This window comes from Crinia signifera, chromosome 8 (assembly GCF_055691185.1).
Source record: "Crinia signifera chromosome 8, ASM5569118v1, whole genome shotgun sequence".
NCBI classification, from domain to species: domain Eukaryota; kingdom Metazoa; phylum Chordata; class Amphibia; order Anura; family Myobatrachidae; genus Crinia; species Crinia signifera.
Genome location: NC_139224.1, coordinates 139,951,253 through 139,971,681, shown reverse-complemented (window position 1 = coordinate 139,971,681; position 20,429 = coordinate 139,951,253). Strand labels below are relative to the sequence as shown.

Here is a 20,429-nt window from a genome sequence, read left to right as displayed (position 1 = left end):
TACATTTCAAACCCCCAGGGGTTTCACCAATTGTGGTACAACTGGGCAGTGAAAATGAAAAATTAATTTTTTTACACAAAAATGCAGTTCTGGCTCAAAATTTTTCATTTTCAGAAGGTATGAAGGAGAAAAAGCACCCCAAAATCTGTGCCCCAATTTCTCCCGAGTACGGCAATGCCTCACATGTGACCAAAAAATACCATTTGGGTGCATGGCAGGACTCAGAAGGGAAGGAGTGATTTTTGGATTTTGCAGCTCAGATTCTGGTGGAATTTTGGTGGGTGCTATGTCGCATTAGCAAGACCCCCCAAGCACCAATACAGTGGAACCCCCCAACAAGTGACCCCATTTTGCAAACTACACCCCTCAGGGAATTCATCTAGGGGTATAGTGTACATTTCAAACCCCCAGGGGTTTCACCAATTTTGATACAAGTGGGCAGTGAAAATGAAAAATTACATTTTTTTACACAAAAATGCAGTTCTGGCTCAAAATTTTTCATTTTCAGAAGGTATGAAGGAGAAAAAGCACCCCAAAATCTGTGCCCCAATTTCTCCCGAGTACGGCAATGCCTCACATGTGACCAAAAAATACCAGTTGGGTGCATGGCAGGAATCAGAAGGGAAGGAGTGATTTTTGGATTTTGCAGCACAGATTTTGGTGGAATGAATGGTGGGTGCTATGTTGCACCAATACAGTGGAACCCCCCCACAAGTCACCCCATTTTGCAAAGTACACCCCTCAGGGAATTCATCTAGGGGTATAGTGTACATTTCAAACCCCCAGGGGTTTCACCAATTTTGATACAAGTGGGCAGTGAAAATGAAAAATTACATTTTTTTACACAAAAATGCAGTTCTGGCTCAAAATTTTTCATTTTCAGAAGGTATGAAGGAGAAAAAGCACCCCAAAATCTGTGCCCCAATTTCTCCCGAGTACGGCAATGCCTCACATGTGACCAAAAAATACCATTTGGGTGCATGGCAGGACTCAGAAGGGAAGGAGTGATTTTTGGATTTTGCAGCTCAGATTCTGGTGGAATTTTGGTGGGTGCTATGTTGCATTAGCAAGACCCCCCAAGCACCAATACAGTGGAACCCCCCCACAAGTGACCCCATTTTGCAAACTGCACCCCTCAGGGAATTCATCTAGGGGTATAGTGTACATTTCAAACCCCCAGGGGTTTCACCAATTTTGATACAAGTGGGCAGTGAACATGAAAAATTACATTTTTTACACAAAAATGCAGTTCTGGCTCAAAATTTTTCATTTTCAGAAGGTATGAAGGAGAAAAAGCACCCCAAAATCTGTGCCCCAATTTCTCCCGAGTACGGCAATGCCTCACATGTGACCAAAAAATACCAGTTGGGTGCATGGCAGGACTCAGAAGGGAAGGAGTGATTTTTGGATTTTGCAGCTCAGATTCTGGTGGAATTTTGGTGGGTGCTATGTCGCATTAGCAAGACCCCCCAAGCACCAAGACAGTGGAACCCCCCCACAAGTGACCCCATTTTGCAAACTACACCCCTCAGGGAATTCATCTAGGGGTATAGTGTACATTTCAAACCCCCAGGGGTTTCACCAATTTTGATACAAGTGGGCAGTGAACATGAAAAATTACATTTTTTACACAAAAATGCAGTTCTGGCTCAAAATTTTTCATTTTCAGAAGGTATGAAGGAGAAAAAGCACCCCAAAATCTGTGCCCCAATTTCTCCCGAGTACGGCAATGCCTCACATGTGACCAAAAAATACCAGTTGGGTGCATGGCAGGACTCAGAAGGGAAGGAGTGATTTTTGGATTTTGCAGCTCAGATTCTGGTGGAATTTTGGTGGGTGCTATGTCGCATTAGCAAGACCCCCCAAGCACCAAGACAGTGGAACCCCCCCACAAGTGACCCCATTTTGCAAACTACACCCCTCAGGGAATTCATCTAGGGGTATAGTGTACATTTCAAACCCCCAGGGGTTTCACCAATTTTGATACAACTGGGCAGTGAAAATGAAAAATTACATTTTTTTACACAAAAATGCAGTTCTGGCTCAAAATTTTTCATTTTCACAAGGAATGAAGGAGACAAAGCACCCCAAAATCTGTGCCCCAATTTCTCCCGAGTACGGCAATGCCTCATGTGTGACCAAAAAGTGGCAGGACTCAGAAGGGAAGGAGTGATATTTGGATTTTGCAGCACAAATTCTGGTGGAATGATGGTGGGTGCTATGTCGCATTAGCAAGACCCCCAAAGCACCAATACAGTGGAACCCCCCCACAAGTGACCCCATTTTGCAAACTACACCCCTCAGGGAATTCATCTAGGGGTATAGTGTACATTTCAAACCCCCAGGGGTTTCACCAATTTTGATACAACTGGGCAGTGAAAATGAAAAATTACATTTTTTTACACAAAAATGCAGTTCTGGCTCAAAATTTTTCATTTTCACAAGGAATGAAGGAGACAAAGCACCCCAAAATCTGTGCCCCAATTTCTCCCGAGTACGGCATTGCCTCATGTGTGACCAAAAAGTGGCAGGACTCAGAAGGGAAGGAGTGATATTTGGATTTTGCAGCACAAATTCTGGTGGAATGATGGTGGGTGCTATGTCGCATTAGCAAGACCCCCAAAGCACCAATACAGTGGAACCCCCCCACAAGTGACCCCATTTTGCAAACTACACCCCTCAGGGAATTCATCTAGGGGTATAGTGTACATTTCAAACCCCCAGGGGTTTCACCAATTTTGATACAAGTGGGCAGTGAAAATGAAAAATTACATTTTTTTACACAAAAATGCAGTTCTGGCTCAAAATTTTTCATTTTCACAAGGAATGAAGGAGAAAAAGCACCCCAAAATCTGTGCCCCAATTTCTCCCGAGTACGGCAATGCCTCACATGTGACCAAAAAATACCAGTTGGGTGCATGGCAGGACTCAGAAGGGAAGGAGTGATTTTTGGATTTTGCGGCTCAGATTCTGGTGGAATGAATGGTGGGTGCTATGTGGCATTAGCAAGACCCCCGAAGCACGGTGAAATTATGAACCTAATAATCCATAGATGTGTGGTATATTTTAAAACACTCCTTTATACATAGGCCGGGTTTGTCGGGGCAAGTGTCACACTGGAAAATAGTTTGCTTTCTTATTCCCTTTTTATAGCAAACTTTGCACCTTTTTTGTGTCCTGCCCTTTTTTCCAGTGGAGGGGATTTCATCAGGAAAATGCTGCCCTGGTACAATACGGGGGCCAGTAGTAGAAGTACTGGGGCCCTCTGCCTGCTGGTTCCCAAATATTAGGCCCTTTATGACTTCCTCTTGAAAGTGCATAAATGTCCCCCTCTGGCCGGTAGAACGGAATAGCACGTAAGCGTTATACAGTGCCATCTGGATGATATACACGGCCACCTTCTTGTACCAGATTTTTGTTTTCCGCAGGGCACTGTACGGCTTCAGTACCTGATCTGAAAGATCCACTCCGCCCATGTACCTATTGTAATCCAGGATACAATTAGGTTTGGAGGTGTGGGTACTGGTACCTCATACAGGGACGGAGGTGGTACTGTCTCCGTGAATTGTTGTCAGTATAAGGACATCCCTCTTGTCCTTATATTTGACCAACAACATATTTTCGGTGCATATTCCCCTGCTTTCATCCCTTCTCATTACTTGGGCAATGTGCGTTTTTGGGAGGCCTCTTTGGTTCTTGCGCACAGTACCGCAAGCTGCTGTACCTCTTGAACCAAGGGCCTTAAACAGGGGGATGCTGGTGTAAAAGTTATCCACATAGAGGTGATAACCTTTATCCAGGAAGGGGTGCACTAAATCCCAGACAATTTTTCCACTAACACCTACGAGGGAGGGGGGGCATTCTGGCGGTTCAATTCTTGAATCCTTCCCTTCATATACCCTAAACCTGTGGGTGTACCCTGAGGTGCTTTCACACAACTTATACATTTTTATGCCATACCTTGCCCTCTTACTGGGAAGGTACTGGCGGAATTTAACCCTTCCTTTAAAATGTATAAGGGACTCGTCTATGCAAATGAATTTATCTGGGATGTACATGTCTTCAAATTTGGCACTGAAATGATCAATGACCGGCCTGACTTTGAATAGCCGGTCAAAGGTGGGATCATCTCTGGGTGGGCACTGTGCATTATCGTTGTAATGCAAAAATTTAAGGATCGTCTCAAATCGAGCCCGGGGCATGGCCATACGGTAAAATGGGGTTCTCTACAGAACATCTGTACTCCAATATTGCCTAATTTCTGGCTTTTTTACTATGCCCATATGAAACACCAGACCCCAAAACGTCATCATCTCTACTGCATCTACAGGGGTCCACCTAGCAAATGATGATGTGGGGTTTTGAGCAATAAACTGCTGGGCATATAAATTAGTTTGGTCCACCATTAAATTTATAAAATCATCAGAGAAAAATAATTTGAAAAAGTCAATTTCTCTGAGACCTGTGGAATCAAATTGGATTCCTGGCATGGCCAAAAACTCAGGAACCTGGGGCTCAAAATTGTCTGGTGGTGGGGTCCATACGAGATCAATTATTGGGGGGGGGTCTCAGCTGCTCTACGGGGGCGTCTTTGAGGGGGTCCCTCATCACCAGAGGAGGAAGAGGAGCTTAAGGCGAATCCTTCAAATTCCCCGCTTGCATCACTGGCTGTGTCAGAGTCAGAAGCAAGCAGGGCATATGCCTCCTCCGCTGAATACATTCTTCTGGATGACTGGGATGACATTTGGGATGACATTTGGGATGCCATTTTTATTTTTGTGTTACTGGTAGTGAAATGTTTCAACACGTGTATAGTGTAGGGGGGGGTACAAACTTTATTTCAACCCGGGGGGTATGTAGTGTGTAGTGTGTATGTAGTGTGCAGAAAAAAAAAATACTTTATACCAAAAAAAAAAATGGAGGGGTTAAAAAAAATAAAAAATTGAAGGGGTTAAAAAAAAAAAATTGAAGGGGTTAAAAAAAAAAAAAAAGGTCATGCGCCAAAAATTGAGCACAGATGTTGGTCAGTAACGTCCGTCACTGAACAGCGCTGAAAGGCAACAGGAATTTGATCAAAAAAAAAAAAAAATAGATCAACCCTGTGCCGAAAAAGATGATCAGTGATGTACGTCACTGATCCGCGCACAGCGGCCACAGGACACCCACAAAATCACAGTGTGTGTAAAAAAAAAAATTAAAAAAAGACCCCACAGCACACACAAAAAAAAAAAAAAAGGTGATCAGTGATGCGACACTGATTACCAGTGAGGGGCAGCAGGTGCAACTGACAGTGCAACTGGCAGGTATATATATAAAAAAAAAAAACCTCTGCACCCCTAAAAAGTTGCTGATCACCTCAGATATAGTGATCAGCACAAAAGGCGGGGGCAGCAGACACAAAATTTAGCACTCTCTATCACTCTCTGTCGCTATCTCTCTCTATCTCTCTATCTCTCACTATCTAACACTCTATGACACTGCAGCAGCAGCAGTGACAGGTATATATATATATATATATAAAAATACCCTGCGCCCCCAAAAAGTTGCTGATCAGTTAATTTATACTGATCAGCACAAAAGGGGGGGCAGCAGTCAGTTCTATAAAAAATATATAGCACAATCTGTCACTATCTCTATCTCTCTCTCTCTATCTCTCTCTATCTCTCTCTATCTATCTATAACTATCACACTGCAGCAGCACAAAATATAGCACTCTCTGTCACTAGGCCTCTCTATCTCTCTCTCTCTCTATCTCTCTCTATCTCTCTCTATCTCTCTCTATCTCTATCTCTCTCTATCTCTCTCTCTATAACTATATCACACTGCAGCAGCACAAAATACAGCACTCTCTGACACTATCTGACACTATCTCTCTCTATCTCTCTCTATCTAACTAACGCTATTACACTGCAGCAGCACAAGTTCACAGGAAGTCACAAGTAACAGGATCCAGGAAGCATCCAGCACACTACAAGCACAGATGAAGCAGCCAAGATATTTGCAAGGATCAGGTAAGTATTTTGCAAGGTTCTGGTCAGTATATCACGGCAGATTGGCACGGTGACCGCACTGCACGCAATTCCAGACCGGAATGGCGTCTGCAGTGCAGTCACCGTTAGTTTAAACCCCCCTCCATGGCTGTGATTGGTCCGTCGGTCCGACGGACCAATCACGGCCTTTGGGGGCGGGCGGGGTGAGGTGGGGTGACACCAGTGTCACCCTTACACCCCGCGGTGATTGGTGCTGTACTTTACAGCACCAATCACCTCCGATCGCGTGTCACCGGCGAACGTTATTCGCCGGTGACACAGAAAACGCTGTAATTGGCTGTTCACACTGAACAGCCAATCACAGCGATCGCCGACGGGGGGGCGGCATCGCAGCCCCCCCTGGGCATGCACGGACATGTCTGCTGTCAGGGACAGCAGACATGTTGAAACTGTCACCGCGTCTATAGACGCGGTGACAGTTAAATGCCATGACGTACATTTACGCCATGTGTCGGGAAGTACTTCCCGACCATGACGTAAATGTACGTCAATTGTCGGGAAGGGGTTAATTAATATTAAAGTGTATTTTGTTCTGTACCTGTATTTGTGTGCACACGAGTACATCATTTATTTACAGTAAATGCATACAAACACTTGTACAGCGCAAATCAAACTAATAACCTTCAAGTAATTAATGACTGTTTGCAACGAGCAGTACCCAGGAAATTGCAGCCCCCTTTAAGTCTAAAGTCAGGAGCCGCCAGTGGTTTAGATGTATGCCCAAAGCAGGCCTCCAAAGTCTATCAGGTTGCATATTACAGGCATAAGGCAAGCTCTTGCAAGCAGGTCTTGCTCTCCTTTTGTTACATAATTATGTCATTTTGCAGGTTGTAATTATGTAAACTTGTGAATTTGTCTGTAACTGTTTTTATTTCTCTTTTTATACCTATGTAACCTTGTTGTATGCTGTATCATCTATTGCAGAACCATTGTCACGCCATATAAATAACATTCCTCACAACTTTTTGTGCTTTAGGTCTCTACAGTGTGCAATAAGGACAGGACCTGGACTGAGAATCTGACCCTCTGCAAGGGACTAACAGGGACATGCCCTCCACCTCCAGAGCTCAACAGCATTCAGTACGCGTGCATCCATGGCCTTGGCATTGGTGAGAAAATCCCTTGTAGCTCAGATAGTTTTGGAATTGACATTGTTGTAAACATGTTGTTAAATGACTTTGTAGAGAGCGTGATCACCGTCCCCTGCTTACACATCTAGTACCATAGTGAGTAGATTGCTGTTGCCAGGATTGTAGCAGGGAATAATACGCCTTTGCAGTTGTGAGTCACTGCTTGCTGTGTGCTTGTCTATTTTGTTATTAGCTTTCATTACAATCTATTATTGGGGGTTTTCTGTCACTGCAGGTGCTAATTGCACAGCCTCATGTACTGATCCTCTCAGTGGCGCAGTCATTCTACCTGAGAACATGACCTCGGATTCTGTAGAACCATGGATGAATCCTACCAGGGTGCAGGTACGGTATCAGAGTGCAATGGGATATACTGTATTGCTTCCAAATTAGGTTCAGGGGTGTTCATTTACTAAGAAGGGAGCTCTATTGAAGATGGGAGGTTGCTATGGGTAACCAATCAGATCTTATCTATTATCTTCTAGAAGATGCTAAATAAATAAGAAGTAGAGTCTAATTGGTTGCTATGGGCAACATCCTATCTTTAATAGAACTCTAATAGATCTAAAGGCCTCCCCATACACTGATCTGATTTGGCCACTTTTCACCTGATTCCGGAAAAGTGGTCGAAATTGGATGTGTTTGAAATCTGATCCGATGTTCGATCCCATGTGCACATCGGATCAGCAATAACACAATCCATAGATGTACTGTATTATGGGCTTGAGTCCCATTATCCTGGCCTATAAGGAATCACATGATGTGGGTAGCACATCACATGGTACAGAATGCATACACAGAGGGGGTTGTATGACAACAAGCACCATGGACAGCTCTTCAATGTACATAAATTCACCATCGGTACTCTCATGCTTAAAACCCTCAACACTTAACCTACAAAAACTTATCTACAAATAACGACACGGACACAAGTGCTGGCGTTTCAAAATAATGAATGTCAAATTTATTTTGACAACAGATTATGACTATAATATTGGTGGCGGCACTAAAGAACGGTCAGAGTAAGAAAAAGGGGTGGGGTAGTATCACCATAGCATTCACACACCGCTGGTGATCAACTCTCCCAGCCAACCACCCGGGTCGGTGGTGGCAGCCATCTTCCGTGCACAGAAGTATGGCACGTGACAATCGATGCCTGGAGAGCGCACCCACTAATCTACACACATTCCATCTACACAATTGACCATTCTTTACCGCCGCCTAAAGGAAAGAAATAGAGACAGAAAAAACCGGGATGGGAGGGTGGGGAAAATTTCCAGAGAGGCTGAACTTCCTGCTCAGCAGACCCTTCTCCCCTGCCCAACTCCTCCCCTTGCACCTATTGGCTGCCAGACGCAGCACACTGCCTAAACCCTAGCACAACTGTTAACTAGTTATCAGCATGATCCCCTTCTGTGATTTATGTCACCTCCAGCCTAATCAGCCATCGGTGTTACTTAAATTCACCATCGGTACTCTCATGCTTAAAACCCTCAACACTTAACCTACAAAAACTTATCTACAAATAACGACACGGACACAAGTGCTGGCGTTTCAAAATAATGAATGTCAACTTTATTTTGACAACAGATTATGACTATAATATTGGTGGCGGCACTAAAGAACGGTCAGAGTAAGAAAAAGGGGTGGGGTAGTATCACCATAGCATTCACACACTGCTGGTGATCAACTCTCCCAGCCAACCACCTGGGTCGGTGGTGGCAGCCATCTTCCATGCATAGAAGTATGGCACGTGACAATTGATGCCTGGAGAGCGCACCCACTAATCTACACACATTCCATCTACACAATTGACCATTCTTTACCGCCAAGATAGGCCCTAAGCCGCAGCACCGCCACCAACAAGAAAAAAACGCTCAGCACCAACTCCTCAACCATAAGAACAAATCAGCCAAGAACATAGCCACGCCTTCTGGGCTCAGATGCACGCCATCCTCCCTATACAGCTCTTCCCTCTGAAAAATGATGCCATCATGCCGGATGACACCACCTCCATTCGCCAATACATATCTCTCCACAGCTGTATTCACTTTTTTACGAGAGCTATCCACACGTGGGCAAGATCGCGCCGACCTCCATACACGCCTGGGTATCATAGCAGACCAGACCAGCCTACAAGACGGCCAAGCCTGAGCCACAATATGCAAGTCTCGGATGATAAGAGACCGCAACTCCAGGGTCGTACACTGCCCAACATCATTGCCTCCTAAACGAATGATCAGCACCCTGGGGGTGCCATAGCTCTGCATAGCCCTCGACAGTTGTTCCTGCAAGGCACACCAACACATTCATCTCACACCTAGCCACCGCACCATGCTTGCTTCAGGATACACGCATACATCAGAGGCCACAGGCGACCTTGAGGCCCAATAGACGTACGAATGGCCCATGACCCACACGCTCCTGACATCCTGCCGACCTGCAACAGGGTACAAGAAATGAACCACCATACTAACAAATACAAACTCAAAACAAACATACAAGGGGAAAGAGAAAAGTTTTTTGGACCAATGCACCAGATCTTGAGGCACAAAACACACAAACCCCCGGAGTAATCTATCAGGTACGCCATGACAAATTAGAGATTAGACGAATTGTGCCCCCGGGGGAAATGTGAACACACATCAAGACCCCCACAGGAGGTTGGCAAGTGCTTATGCATCCAGTGAACCATGATCCGGCAAAGTGACAGAGAGAGTTGGCCGAATGTACCTGCGAAAGACTGCGGAGCGCCATCGGCCCAGAGACTGAATCTCTGCGTCGGAGCGGCCCCCCGCAGCTGCAGACGTAGCAGCCCCATCCTAAAGGAATGAGACCCAAAATCCTTTGGATCGAGGCCCAAGGCCCCCAGCGCCCGGCCCAAGACATGACAGAACTGGTATCTAGTAAGCGGTGACCCGTCCTCATGCATCAACCATGCGCCCGGGCGGTCGGGCGTACCCGTTGGAAGGCCAGGGCCAACTCCACCGGGCATACCCCTTCCACTGCACATGGGAGCAAAGACAGCCACCGCCCCCTCCCAGCCTGATCAGTCTTGGATCGTCGCATGTGACACAACACAGAATCCCTTTGGACCACCACATCAGTCACATCCAAAGGCGACGGGGCATTCTTAGACGGTGCCACCAGCTCCCCGATCCTAAAGGCCCCGTGTTATGCCATTGCATATGCCAACCTGAACAGCAGCACCTTGGAACGAGGGTAGCATACGTCCCGGAGGGCACCCAGCAGCGGTGGGAGCAGTGCAATATCAATAGGACGCCTTCGGTCGGAGACTGCCGGAGTGGCCCTCTGCCAGCCCCTCAATGCCGTAGAAATGAGAATCGACCAAGACGGGTCAGCACGACCATACAAAGAAGAGAAAAAGGAGACACCAGAAAGCACCCGCCTAACAGCGGCAACAGAAAAATTCAAAGAATACAGGTGCCACACAAAGGCCACCATACCTGCCTGCTCAAAGGATAGCCTGAATTGCTCCCACTCAAGCCACCCCTCTTGGTAGCATCGCAAAATCCTGGGCGCGATGGCCGGCATGGCTAAGCCCTCCATGCCGGCCTGATCATCTGCCAAACATAAGGGGGACAGGGTTCACCAACCAAACTAGCAGCAGGGGCCAAGGTATGAAGCCGGGCCCAATCCCCCCTAGATAGCGCATCAGCAATAGAATTCTCTACCCCCGCCACATGTCTGGCAACGAACTGGATGTTTAAAAGCAAGCAACGCAAAACTAAACGCGACAGCAGTCGCAGCACTGGGAGAGAGGAGGAGCCCTGATGATTTATCGCCTGGACCACTCCTAGATTATCACACCAGAAAACTATGCAGGAATCTTTCAGGCTATCCCCCCACAGTTCGAGCGCCACCACAATGGGAAACAATTCCAGCAGCAGCAAATTTTTCGTGAGGCCCTCAGCCACCCACTCCATGGGCCATGGCGCAGCGCACCATGCCCCGTGCAGGTAGGCCCCAAACCCATTCCCGCCAGCAGCATCTGTGAACAATTCCAATTGAGCATTGCTACGCCGAGGAGCCGGCCATATCAATACTCCATTGAAATGCTCCAAAAAGGAGCTCCATATCCGGAGATCCCTTTTCAACTCAGCGGATAAACGCACAAAATGCAACGGATGTCGAATCCCCGCCATGGCGCGCTCGAGCTTTCTGCAGAAAACCCGACCCATGGGGATCACCCTGCACGCAAAATGTAGTAAACCGAGAAGCGACTGCAGCTGGCGCAACCGAAGCTTTCACGCGCACAAAGCTACCGAGACCACCCCTTGTAGCAGTTCAAGCTTATCAAGGGGAAGCCTGCAGCAACCGCCTCGCGTATCGATCTCTATGCCCAAAAACGAGAGACAGGTGACCGGCCCTTCCGTTTTTACGGCGGCTATGGGCACCCTGAAAAACCCAAACAGTCTCTGCACCACCCCCAGCAGCACTGCGCAACGCGGGGACCCAGCCGGGCCCAAGCATAGGAAGTCGTCCAGATAATGCGCTAAACCCCACTCACCCGACTCCCTCTGCGCGCACCAGTGCAAGAAAGTGCTAAATCGCTCGAAATAAGAGCAGGAGATCGAACAGCCCATGGGCAGGCACCTATCCACGTAGAAACCCGTGGTTGTAGCCGAAAACCCATGAACCGGAACGAGTCCGGGTGCAGTGGCATCAGTCGGAAGGCCGACTCCACATCAATCTTCGCCAGCAACGCCCCTGCGCTGAAGGTCGACAGGGTCATTAGCGACACGAGTGCAGCGAGCCATGCGGTGCTAGGTTTCAGTGTCCATGTCAACTGTGTCGACATTCAGGAAAAGATGAAAAACCCCATGTCAACCTTTTGATTGTTGACATTCCCCATATCCACCTAATGCATGTCGACCTAACAGCCCTGTCGACCTTACCCATTTCAACCTTCAGTCATGTCAACCTTCCTGCATGTCGACCTTCATGCATGTCGACCTAGTGGTGTCGACCTAATGCTTGTCGACCTAGTTGCTGTCTGTCCAATGATCCATGCCCGATCACATGCGGTGGCTATTCTGCGGTAACTCGCTGGGACCCTGTAATAGTTTTTTCCATTCAAATTTATTTTCTTAAAGCTGCAGTGGGCAATAACATGAATAAGAAATATACCGTGCAGTTAGACGTCAACATACCTTCCAAGTGTCACGATTTCAGCGGGACAGTCCTGATTTTCGGGTACTGTCCCACCCGCGGCCGGCATTGTCCCGCTGCGGGGGTGGCAGTTGGGAGCCCCCCAAGCTGATTGAATAGACGCTGTGCGCATGCACACAGCGTCTATTCGCTGCCGAAAATGGGGTAGCAGCTAATTTGCATAAGCCGCACCCTCATTTGCATAGGTCCCACCCCCTTCGCCGCGCGAGTGTCCCTATTCCAGCAGCCAAGAAGTTGGGAGGTATGCGTCAAGGACTACAATGAACCCAAAATGTCCGACAATAGTCATCATTGCAGTGTATACACAATAAAACCATGATAATAATCATAAATTAGTAGCCTGTAATAGGTTTTATTGCCTTACGGGGTCTCAGAGCAAAATAGTTCAAGAGCCCCTGCACTAGACGTATGTGATTTATATGCTGGCAGCTAAATGTACTGTACAAGCCTGGTGATACTGTTTTGTCGTTCCCACCGACAGGATATCATGTGTACAGGAAGCCTACAGTGGTACCCGGACCCCATTAGATTGCACTGTATCAAATCTTGTGAGGTAAGACTGATATATCTATGCAAAATGATAACATATGGGGCATTTGGCCTGATTGAGAGATTTACAGTACAGTATGGGAGTCTTCAATGTGGCATGCAGTTCTGTAACATCCTGATTGACATGCTGCTGGCATCTGGGGGCAGCGACAGAGAACATACCAGAAAATGGGGGTTTTGTGTCCCTGTTTCCAGGGCATTTTGAAGTCCGTGGCTGTGTTGTTGGATGCATCATCGGATACAGTAGCGAATCACAGAAGCCAGCAGTGGATATCTTTTTACTTACCGTAAGACAGCTCATGCGGCTTTTGCATAATTTCACACCGCTGCATACAAGATGCATTAGCAGTGTCATTAGCACCTGCCTCTGAATCAGCCCCATTTTAAAGAGTAAAGATTAATGATTTGATCATACCTATACATACGGTTAAGTGTTAAGTGTATAAAGTTACATTTAAAGTTCCGGGAAGCGCTAGTTATTTTCTATTCACTGCAGGGACCCTGCCGGCCGCCGCCAGCTTTATACACAATGACAGCGCCGCAGGAACCCCCGCGGCACGGACACCCCTGCCCGCTCCATCACTGCAGGGACGCCAACGCCGCAAGTTTTTTACACAGTTCGCTAACCCTCCATGCTGGGGGTGAGGGGCGAACTGCCGCCCTCCAGGTGCCTGATTCTGCCTCTTCCTGTCACCCTCTGCCTCCCCTGCCTCTTCCTGTCAGACTCTGCCTCTTCCTGTCACACTCTGCCTCCCCCTGTCACCCTCTGCCTCTCCCTATCACACTCTGCCTCTCCCTGTCACCCTCTGCCTCCCCCTGCCTCTCCCTATCACACTCTGCCTCCCCCGGCCTCTCGCTGTCAGACTCTGCCTCTCCCTGTCACCATCTGCCTTGTTGCATATTGTAAATTTGGGTTGGGGTGGAGGAGGGGGCCCAAACTATATTTTTAAACCTGGATCAACCACCCACAAGTTCTGCCACTAGGAAGGATAATGCGTGCAATACATCTTATTACAGCTCTTGCAATGTGCAATTAAAGAGCATCCAGACTTTGGGCCTTATTCTGGTTGGTGCGGCCGGGCCGTACGCGTACGTCCCGGGGTTTTTTATGATCTGCGCATGCGTACATTCGCTAATGCGCAGGCGCGAACACTCCACAACGCTTACGGACGGGTCTCTACGTGCGAAAAAACCTGTACGCGAGTGTACGGGCATTGGGGGCGGCATAGGGGCGTGTTGAGGGGAGCGGCCGAAATAATGAGGGAAAATGGGCGTAAACATGGGCGTACACGGGGGTGTGCACTAAAAATGAGCGGTGCTACTACCGCACGATCGACTAAAGCACCGTTCATTTCGGACACAAAACAGGCGGCCGCCAACCGCCATCTCAGACCACCCCTACAGATACCGCATGCCAGCGTGCGCCTGGGTTTGCTAATTTACGCTGATTACTACTCAAACACATACACCTGAATGTAATAACCAATGCTGCAGTCTATTAAGTCCAAACCATGATTTCACTACCTGCAAGCCACACACAGCACTCAAACACATTGGAAGCTTATCTTTCTATACTTCTCTACATTTAAAGGTTTGTTTAATTTAAGGTAAGAATCTTTTTAAGACCTGCTTATATATGCTAAGGTAGGTATTTGCTAAACAGTTATACACATTCACTACGTGCTTTCATAGACTTTACACAGTAGCACACTCACCCTACACAAGTCGACATGTGTCAACGTGTTCACTCTAATACAAACATAGGTTTTGTATTTATGATACAATAACATAAACCACATCTAACACCTACAAAGGATGTTTCAGCAATGTTTTAAGCCCATGCCCACTATTTTGCACACAATCTTTGTATAGTACCCAAAATACAGAACTGTACCACTATCTGATCTGCTATGAATTGGACTTGACTACACTCTGGATGTAAGATGCCACCAATCACATTATTGCACTCACATCTCTCTAACAAAGGATTCCTACATCTGCTTATGACACTGTAAAATCATATATATTTAAAAACTTATACATGTTTGTTCACAAGCAATTTTCTCATGTTTGGCCGATTCACACATCTTTTTTTAGGGAGGACACATATGCATTCCTACACAAATGTACCTTTTGACCCTTGTTTGTCTGCCTCACCCACTCCATGAGGAAAGCATTGTTCTGGACCTGCTTTTACCTACTACTGTAGGGGCTACCTCACCTGCACACAAACTGCTTTCTCACCTATTAAGTTGCTCTGCACATGTGCTGACACAAACTAATTAGCAGGGAAAAGTTGGATAGGAACATGGGAATGGCCATGGAGAGGGTTACACATGGGAAACTTCTACCACACTTCAACAAATGTTCAAAAATACCCTGGTCAGTAAGTACACATAAATCTAGTATTTGTTTCACACAAGAAATTACACATACAACAATTTTGTTTTAATTGGTAAAATAAATTTATTTGCTGTTCAGCATCACAGCTTATTTGAGACTTTCATGTCATAAATCAAATAAACAAATAAAATAGACACAAAAATAAAAAAACAGCCAGAACAAGAGGTTGCATATCTCCAAACATGTGTTACCCTGCAAATGCAATGGTGAAAGAAATGGGGACACCAGAATACGTACTGCAACAACCAGGGTGAATACTAAGCAAGATACACACCACCAAAAATTTATCCTGCATTTGTAGAGGTCAAAATAAGAACTTTAATGCCCATGGCACGAAAATGGATCGATGGCCAACTCAGGAAGTGGATGTCCAGTGCAATTTAAACATTTGGGGTCCAACCACAGAGGAAGTGAACCAGGTCTCATTATTTGGGCCCTTTTTTCCCCCTTTTAGATGGGGCCTTGGGGACAGGGGCCTTTGGGTCAGATGGCTTGCGGCGTCTTCCCCTAGTGGACACAGGAGGGTCAGCAGAGGTGGAATGTTGGGGAGCAGCTTGGGGTGGGCCAGCAGATGGGGGATTGTCCCTTAGGGACCTGGCGGTGGTCAGCAGCTCCGCAAGAATGTCATTCTGGCGGCTGAGGTGTTGGCCAATGCTTTGCATGCCAGCCGCCAGAGTGTCATTCATGCGGTTGAAGGCCTCACACTGCTGCCTGTTTGTGGCCTTCCAATCCTCCAAAAATTCCCCAATCTGCTGCTGACGGAGCGCAGCATCCACCCCTTGCTGCTCGATCCTCTCAAGCATCACCATCACGCTCTCATCCCATGTCTCCTGTGGCTGGGGCTGGGGGTGTCTTCTTGGTGGAGGCTGGACCACTTGTGGCTCTGCAGAGGAAGATGCTGCCGGTTCATCCTGGGTTTCTGCTTCTGCTAAGATAATATGTCACCATCACATACGCACTAAAATATATCTTTCAAAATACAATGCATTACTGTGACTTACCATCAAAAGCAGCATCAAAGACCTCCGCCGGGAGCTCACTGTCCATATTGGAGATCCCCCTAACCTCGGCCACATCAATGACGTCCAAGGCGTCCTGCTCCAGGGGGGTATACTCCAAATTATCGGGCATAGGACCTCTCCCGGTGGACATGCTGTGGTTGTACCGGTCAGTCATCTTCCTCTTCAGTGTCGTTTTGAAGTCTGTCCACCTACAAGTTTAAAAATACAAATATCACCATGAGATATGTGCACCACTGTGCTAGTGAACATCATGACTACGTGACATTTCCTAGTGTGGGTGATCTTATGTTTTTTAGCCATATGTGTCCCACACACACATTAATGTCTCCATTAGGAGGCATTTCAGTGTCTCATCTCATTCATTAGGCCACTAAATGCACATACATAGATCACTATGCAGAAATGACATCATCCATGGCCAAATTAGGCACCTCCACCTGTTGTGAAACTACACATTCCACCATAGCTTGACAGTGTGGTTATTATGGAGTCATTTAACTATGGGATGGCATACTGGGATGTGTAGTTTCTCACCAGCTACATGTGCACAGTTTGCTCATTCTTGTTTCAGTTGCATCATATGGAACATGTAAAGGTGCCCATACACGTTACAATTATTGTATACAATATTGCATCTCATAGCATATCGGTTTTGCGATGAGATCAGACGAGATGAGATCTAGTACAAAAAGTATGTGCTGCACATACTTTTTGTACTCATCGCTAAACCGATATGCTATGAGATGCGATATTGTATACAATATTGTATACAATAATTGTAACGTGTATGGGCACCTTTACAACAACTCTTTCCAAAACACACTTTCTCTTGTCCCATCAAATACTTCACATACTTCACATGAGCAGAACTGTGCCCATAACCTCACATCACACCAATGGTGCATGTTTCATATATCAATGTGGGTTATTAGACATGGTTGTGTTCACATGTGACATTGAAGTGTAGCACTATCTACAAACACACCTTTCTATTATTCTCAAAACATACATGTAACATATGTACACACATATGACATTATCAGGGGGACAAACACACTTGCCTTTTCTTCACCGCTAGCCAATCTCTGACCACTGGTGACACCTGGTTCACTTCCTCTGTGATCTTGTCCCAAAGGTTTCTCCTTGCACTGGCACCCGGCTTCCTGGTTGGCAATTCTATCCATTCGCGTGCTCTGGGCACTAAAATTCTTAATTCTGCCTCTACAAATGCAGGGTTTCTCTTTTTGGTGGTGGTATCCTGCTCAGTCCTCACCCTAGATGTTGCAGCTCGTTTTCTGGTGGCCCCAGTTCTCTCAACATGCACCTGCTGGGTCACACCTGTTTGGAGAGATGCAACCTCTTGTTCTGGCTGGTTGCTTGGCCCTTGTGGAGCTGGTGGAGGTTGAACAGGGCCTGTTAGTGAGGGGCCCGCTTGGTCTTGCAGGCTACTTCTCTCTTGAGCCCTCCTTCTCCGCTCCTGTTCCCTCTTCTGTAAAGCTTCAAGCAGGGATTCTGCTTGTGCTCTCTGTAGAGCGTCCTCAGCTGCGGAATCGTCTGAGTTAGACATGTTTGCAGCAATTCTGGCCTGCATCTGACTGAATGTTTATATGTTAATCTCCCGCCATGAACAAGGGGGCGTATATTTTTCCCCGCAATGTAGTTGCTAATTTACGCCGATATTTCACGCCGATAATTGCCGCTTAAATTACGCAGGTCTCCACGCACCTGATCAATCACCTGTATATGCACATACACAGGTTGTGGAGCATTGTGTGCTACATCGTGAAATGTGTGCACCTGTCATTCCAATGATGAGTGTTGTCAGCTGGTATCTGTTGGAGTTCGTGTATGCTTTGTGAGTCACATTTCAAAACATCACGTTATAATGCTTTCCTTACATATGTAATGAGTATGAAATTGTCATACACCAACATGTTGCATTGTGCCCCTTTTAGCAGCGTATTTATTAGTAGACGGTTGCGTGTATTCTTTTACGCACACTGTATATACAGTACGTCTCTCCATGGAAATGGGTGTATTGTGCCCCTTTTAGCAGCGTATTTATTAGTAGACGGTTGCGTGTATTATTTTACGCACACTGTATATACAGTTCCTCTCTATACATTGAATGCATGCTGTTGGTTATGGTGTGTGTATATCGGAACGGTCCGCGTAAGTTTCTATTCGCATCCAGTTTGTTCATGTAAGAAGGATTAATAAAGTTAATACTAAACAAAAAATGTTTTACACCAATCAGCAAGCACCAAAAGTGATATATGTACCTGCAATTAATAACTGCGCCATTGCCACTATGACTTCAACCAGGGCTAGGGCGTTTTCTACCCAGGAGCTGTTGGCCTTGGTTGAGGTCATGGACCGGCGCCTGGGGCCCAGGGGCCCATATGTGTCCAATATGGACAAGCGGCGGGCGTATAATGCTGCCCGCCGGCTAATCTTCGCCCGGACCGGCGTCCGCAGGAGCCTGGCCCAAGTTGAGCGGCGCTGGTCTGACCTGCGCCGGCGGCAGCCAGTGTTGCTTTCGACACTTCGCCGCCATATTGCCCGATGTAAGTTTTTATTTACTAGTATGTCTGTGTTTTTTTGCAATGTTTTCTGTACTTTTTATAAATATGTTCCTGAGTATGTGGGTGTATATGGGGTGTATATGGGTGTATATGGGGTGTATATGGGGTGTATATGGGTGTATATGGGGTGTATATGGGTGTATATGGGGTGTATAGGGGGTGTATATGGGGTGTATAGGGGGTGTATAGGGGGTGTATAGGGGGTGTATAGGGGGTGTATATGGGGTGTATATGGGTGTATAGGGGGTGTATATGGGGTGTATATGGGTGTATAGGGGGTGTATATGGGGTGTATATGGGGTGTATATGGGGTGTATAGGGGGTGTATATGGGTGTATATGGGGTGTATATGGGTGTATAGGGGGTGTATATGGGGTGTATAGGGGGTGTATAGGGGGTGTATATGGGGTGTATAGGGGGTGTATATGGGGTGTATATGGGGTGTATACGGGGTGTATAGGGTGTGTATATGGGGTGTATATGGGGTGTATATGGGGTGTATAGGGGGTGTATATGGGTTGTATAGGGGGTGTATATGGGGTGTATAGGGGGGGGTTTAAGTAGTTGCTCAGTTTTTGGGTGTAGCATATCAATTAGTTTGCATGATAAATGTCTGAAATATAACAGCAATGATAATTTGGAAGGTTATGAGCATGACTAATGTGAATTTTTCTTTCCCCCTTTTTTATGAACCCCAATCTTCGATTTCTATACCATCAACATGAACATTTCAGCACGGGCAAGGGCCCGCATAGAAGCCCGGGAGCAGGCAGCCCGGGAGCAGGCAGCCCGGGAGCAGGCAGCCCGGGAGCAGGCGGAAGAGGAGGAGGAAGAGGAGGAGGAAGAGGAGGAGGAAGAGGAGGAGACAATGGGTCAAGCTGGGGCCCACCAAATTTCCCCATCCCCTTCCACCAGCCACTCCCCAACCCCCACCCCCTCCCCCACCCCCACCCCCTCCCCAACCCCCACCCACACCCCTTCCCCAACCCCCACCCCCTCCCCAACCCCCACCCACACCCGTACCCCCAGCCACACCCCCACCCCCTCCCCAACCCCCACCCCCTCCCCTACCCCCACCCCATTTCCAACCCCCCTACACCTCTCCACCACCCACCCCCAAACCTCTCCAATCCCCACTCACACCCACTACCAGTATCCAAAGTCCTATCCCATCCCCCTTGCTCCTGACCCCCCCAACCACCGCACACCCAACCAGCGGCGAGCGGGATGGCTCAACTAGCCGTAAGTAAATAATGTGTCTAATGTTTACCTACACATTTCTACACATAAACAATCACAACAACCACATATGTGTATCCAACATCAACATTAGTTGCAACATATCACTGCAGGGCGACCATGAGGTGTGGCCTGTCCTTCTCCAGGAACAAGGGTCCCCTTGGTGGTTTTTTGGAGTGTGGCCATGCCTCACCCCTTGAATAATTGACATAACAGTACATCCAATGAGATATCCGACATTAGTGGTGTTGTAGTTAC

The 20,429-nt window shown here is 47.0% G+C and overlaps 1 protein-coding gene across 3 annotated transcripts in view; it reads left to right on the top strand.

Annotated features, from left to right (window-relative positions):
* Positions 1-20,429, top strand: part of PAPPA2 (pappalysin 2) — a 204,632-nt gene that overhangs the window by 164,949 nt on the left and 19,254 nt on the right. For all 3 annotated transcript variants that reach the window (XM_083157266.1, XM_083157265.1, XM_083157264.1), the window contains exons 19-21: positions 7,027-7,159; positions 7,416-7,525; positions 12,855-12,926. In XM_083157266.1, the coding sequence (XP_083013392.1) occupies positions 7,027-7,159; positions 7,416-7,525; positions 12,855-12,926 (315 nt within the window). The remainder of the gene's footprint in view (positions 1-7,026; positions 7,160-7,415; positions 7,526-12,854; positions 12,927-20,429) is intronic.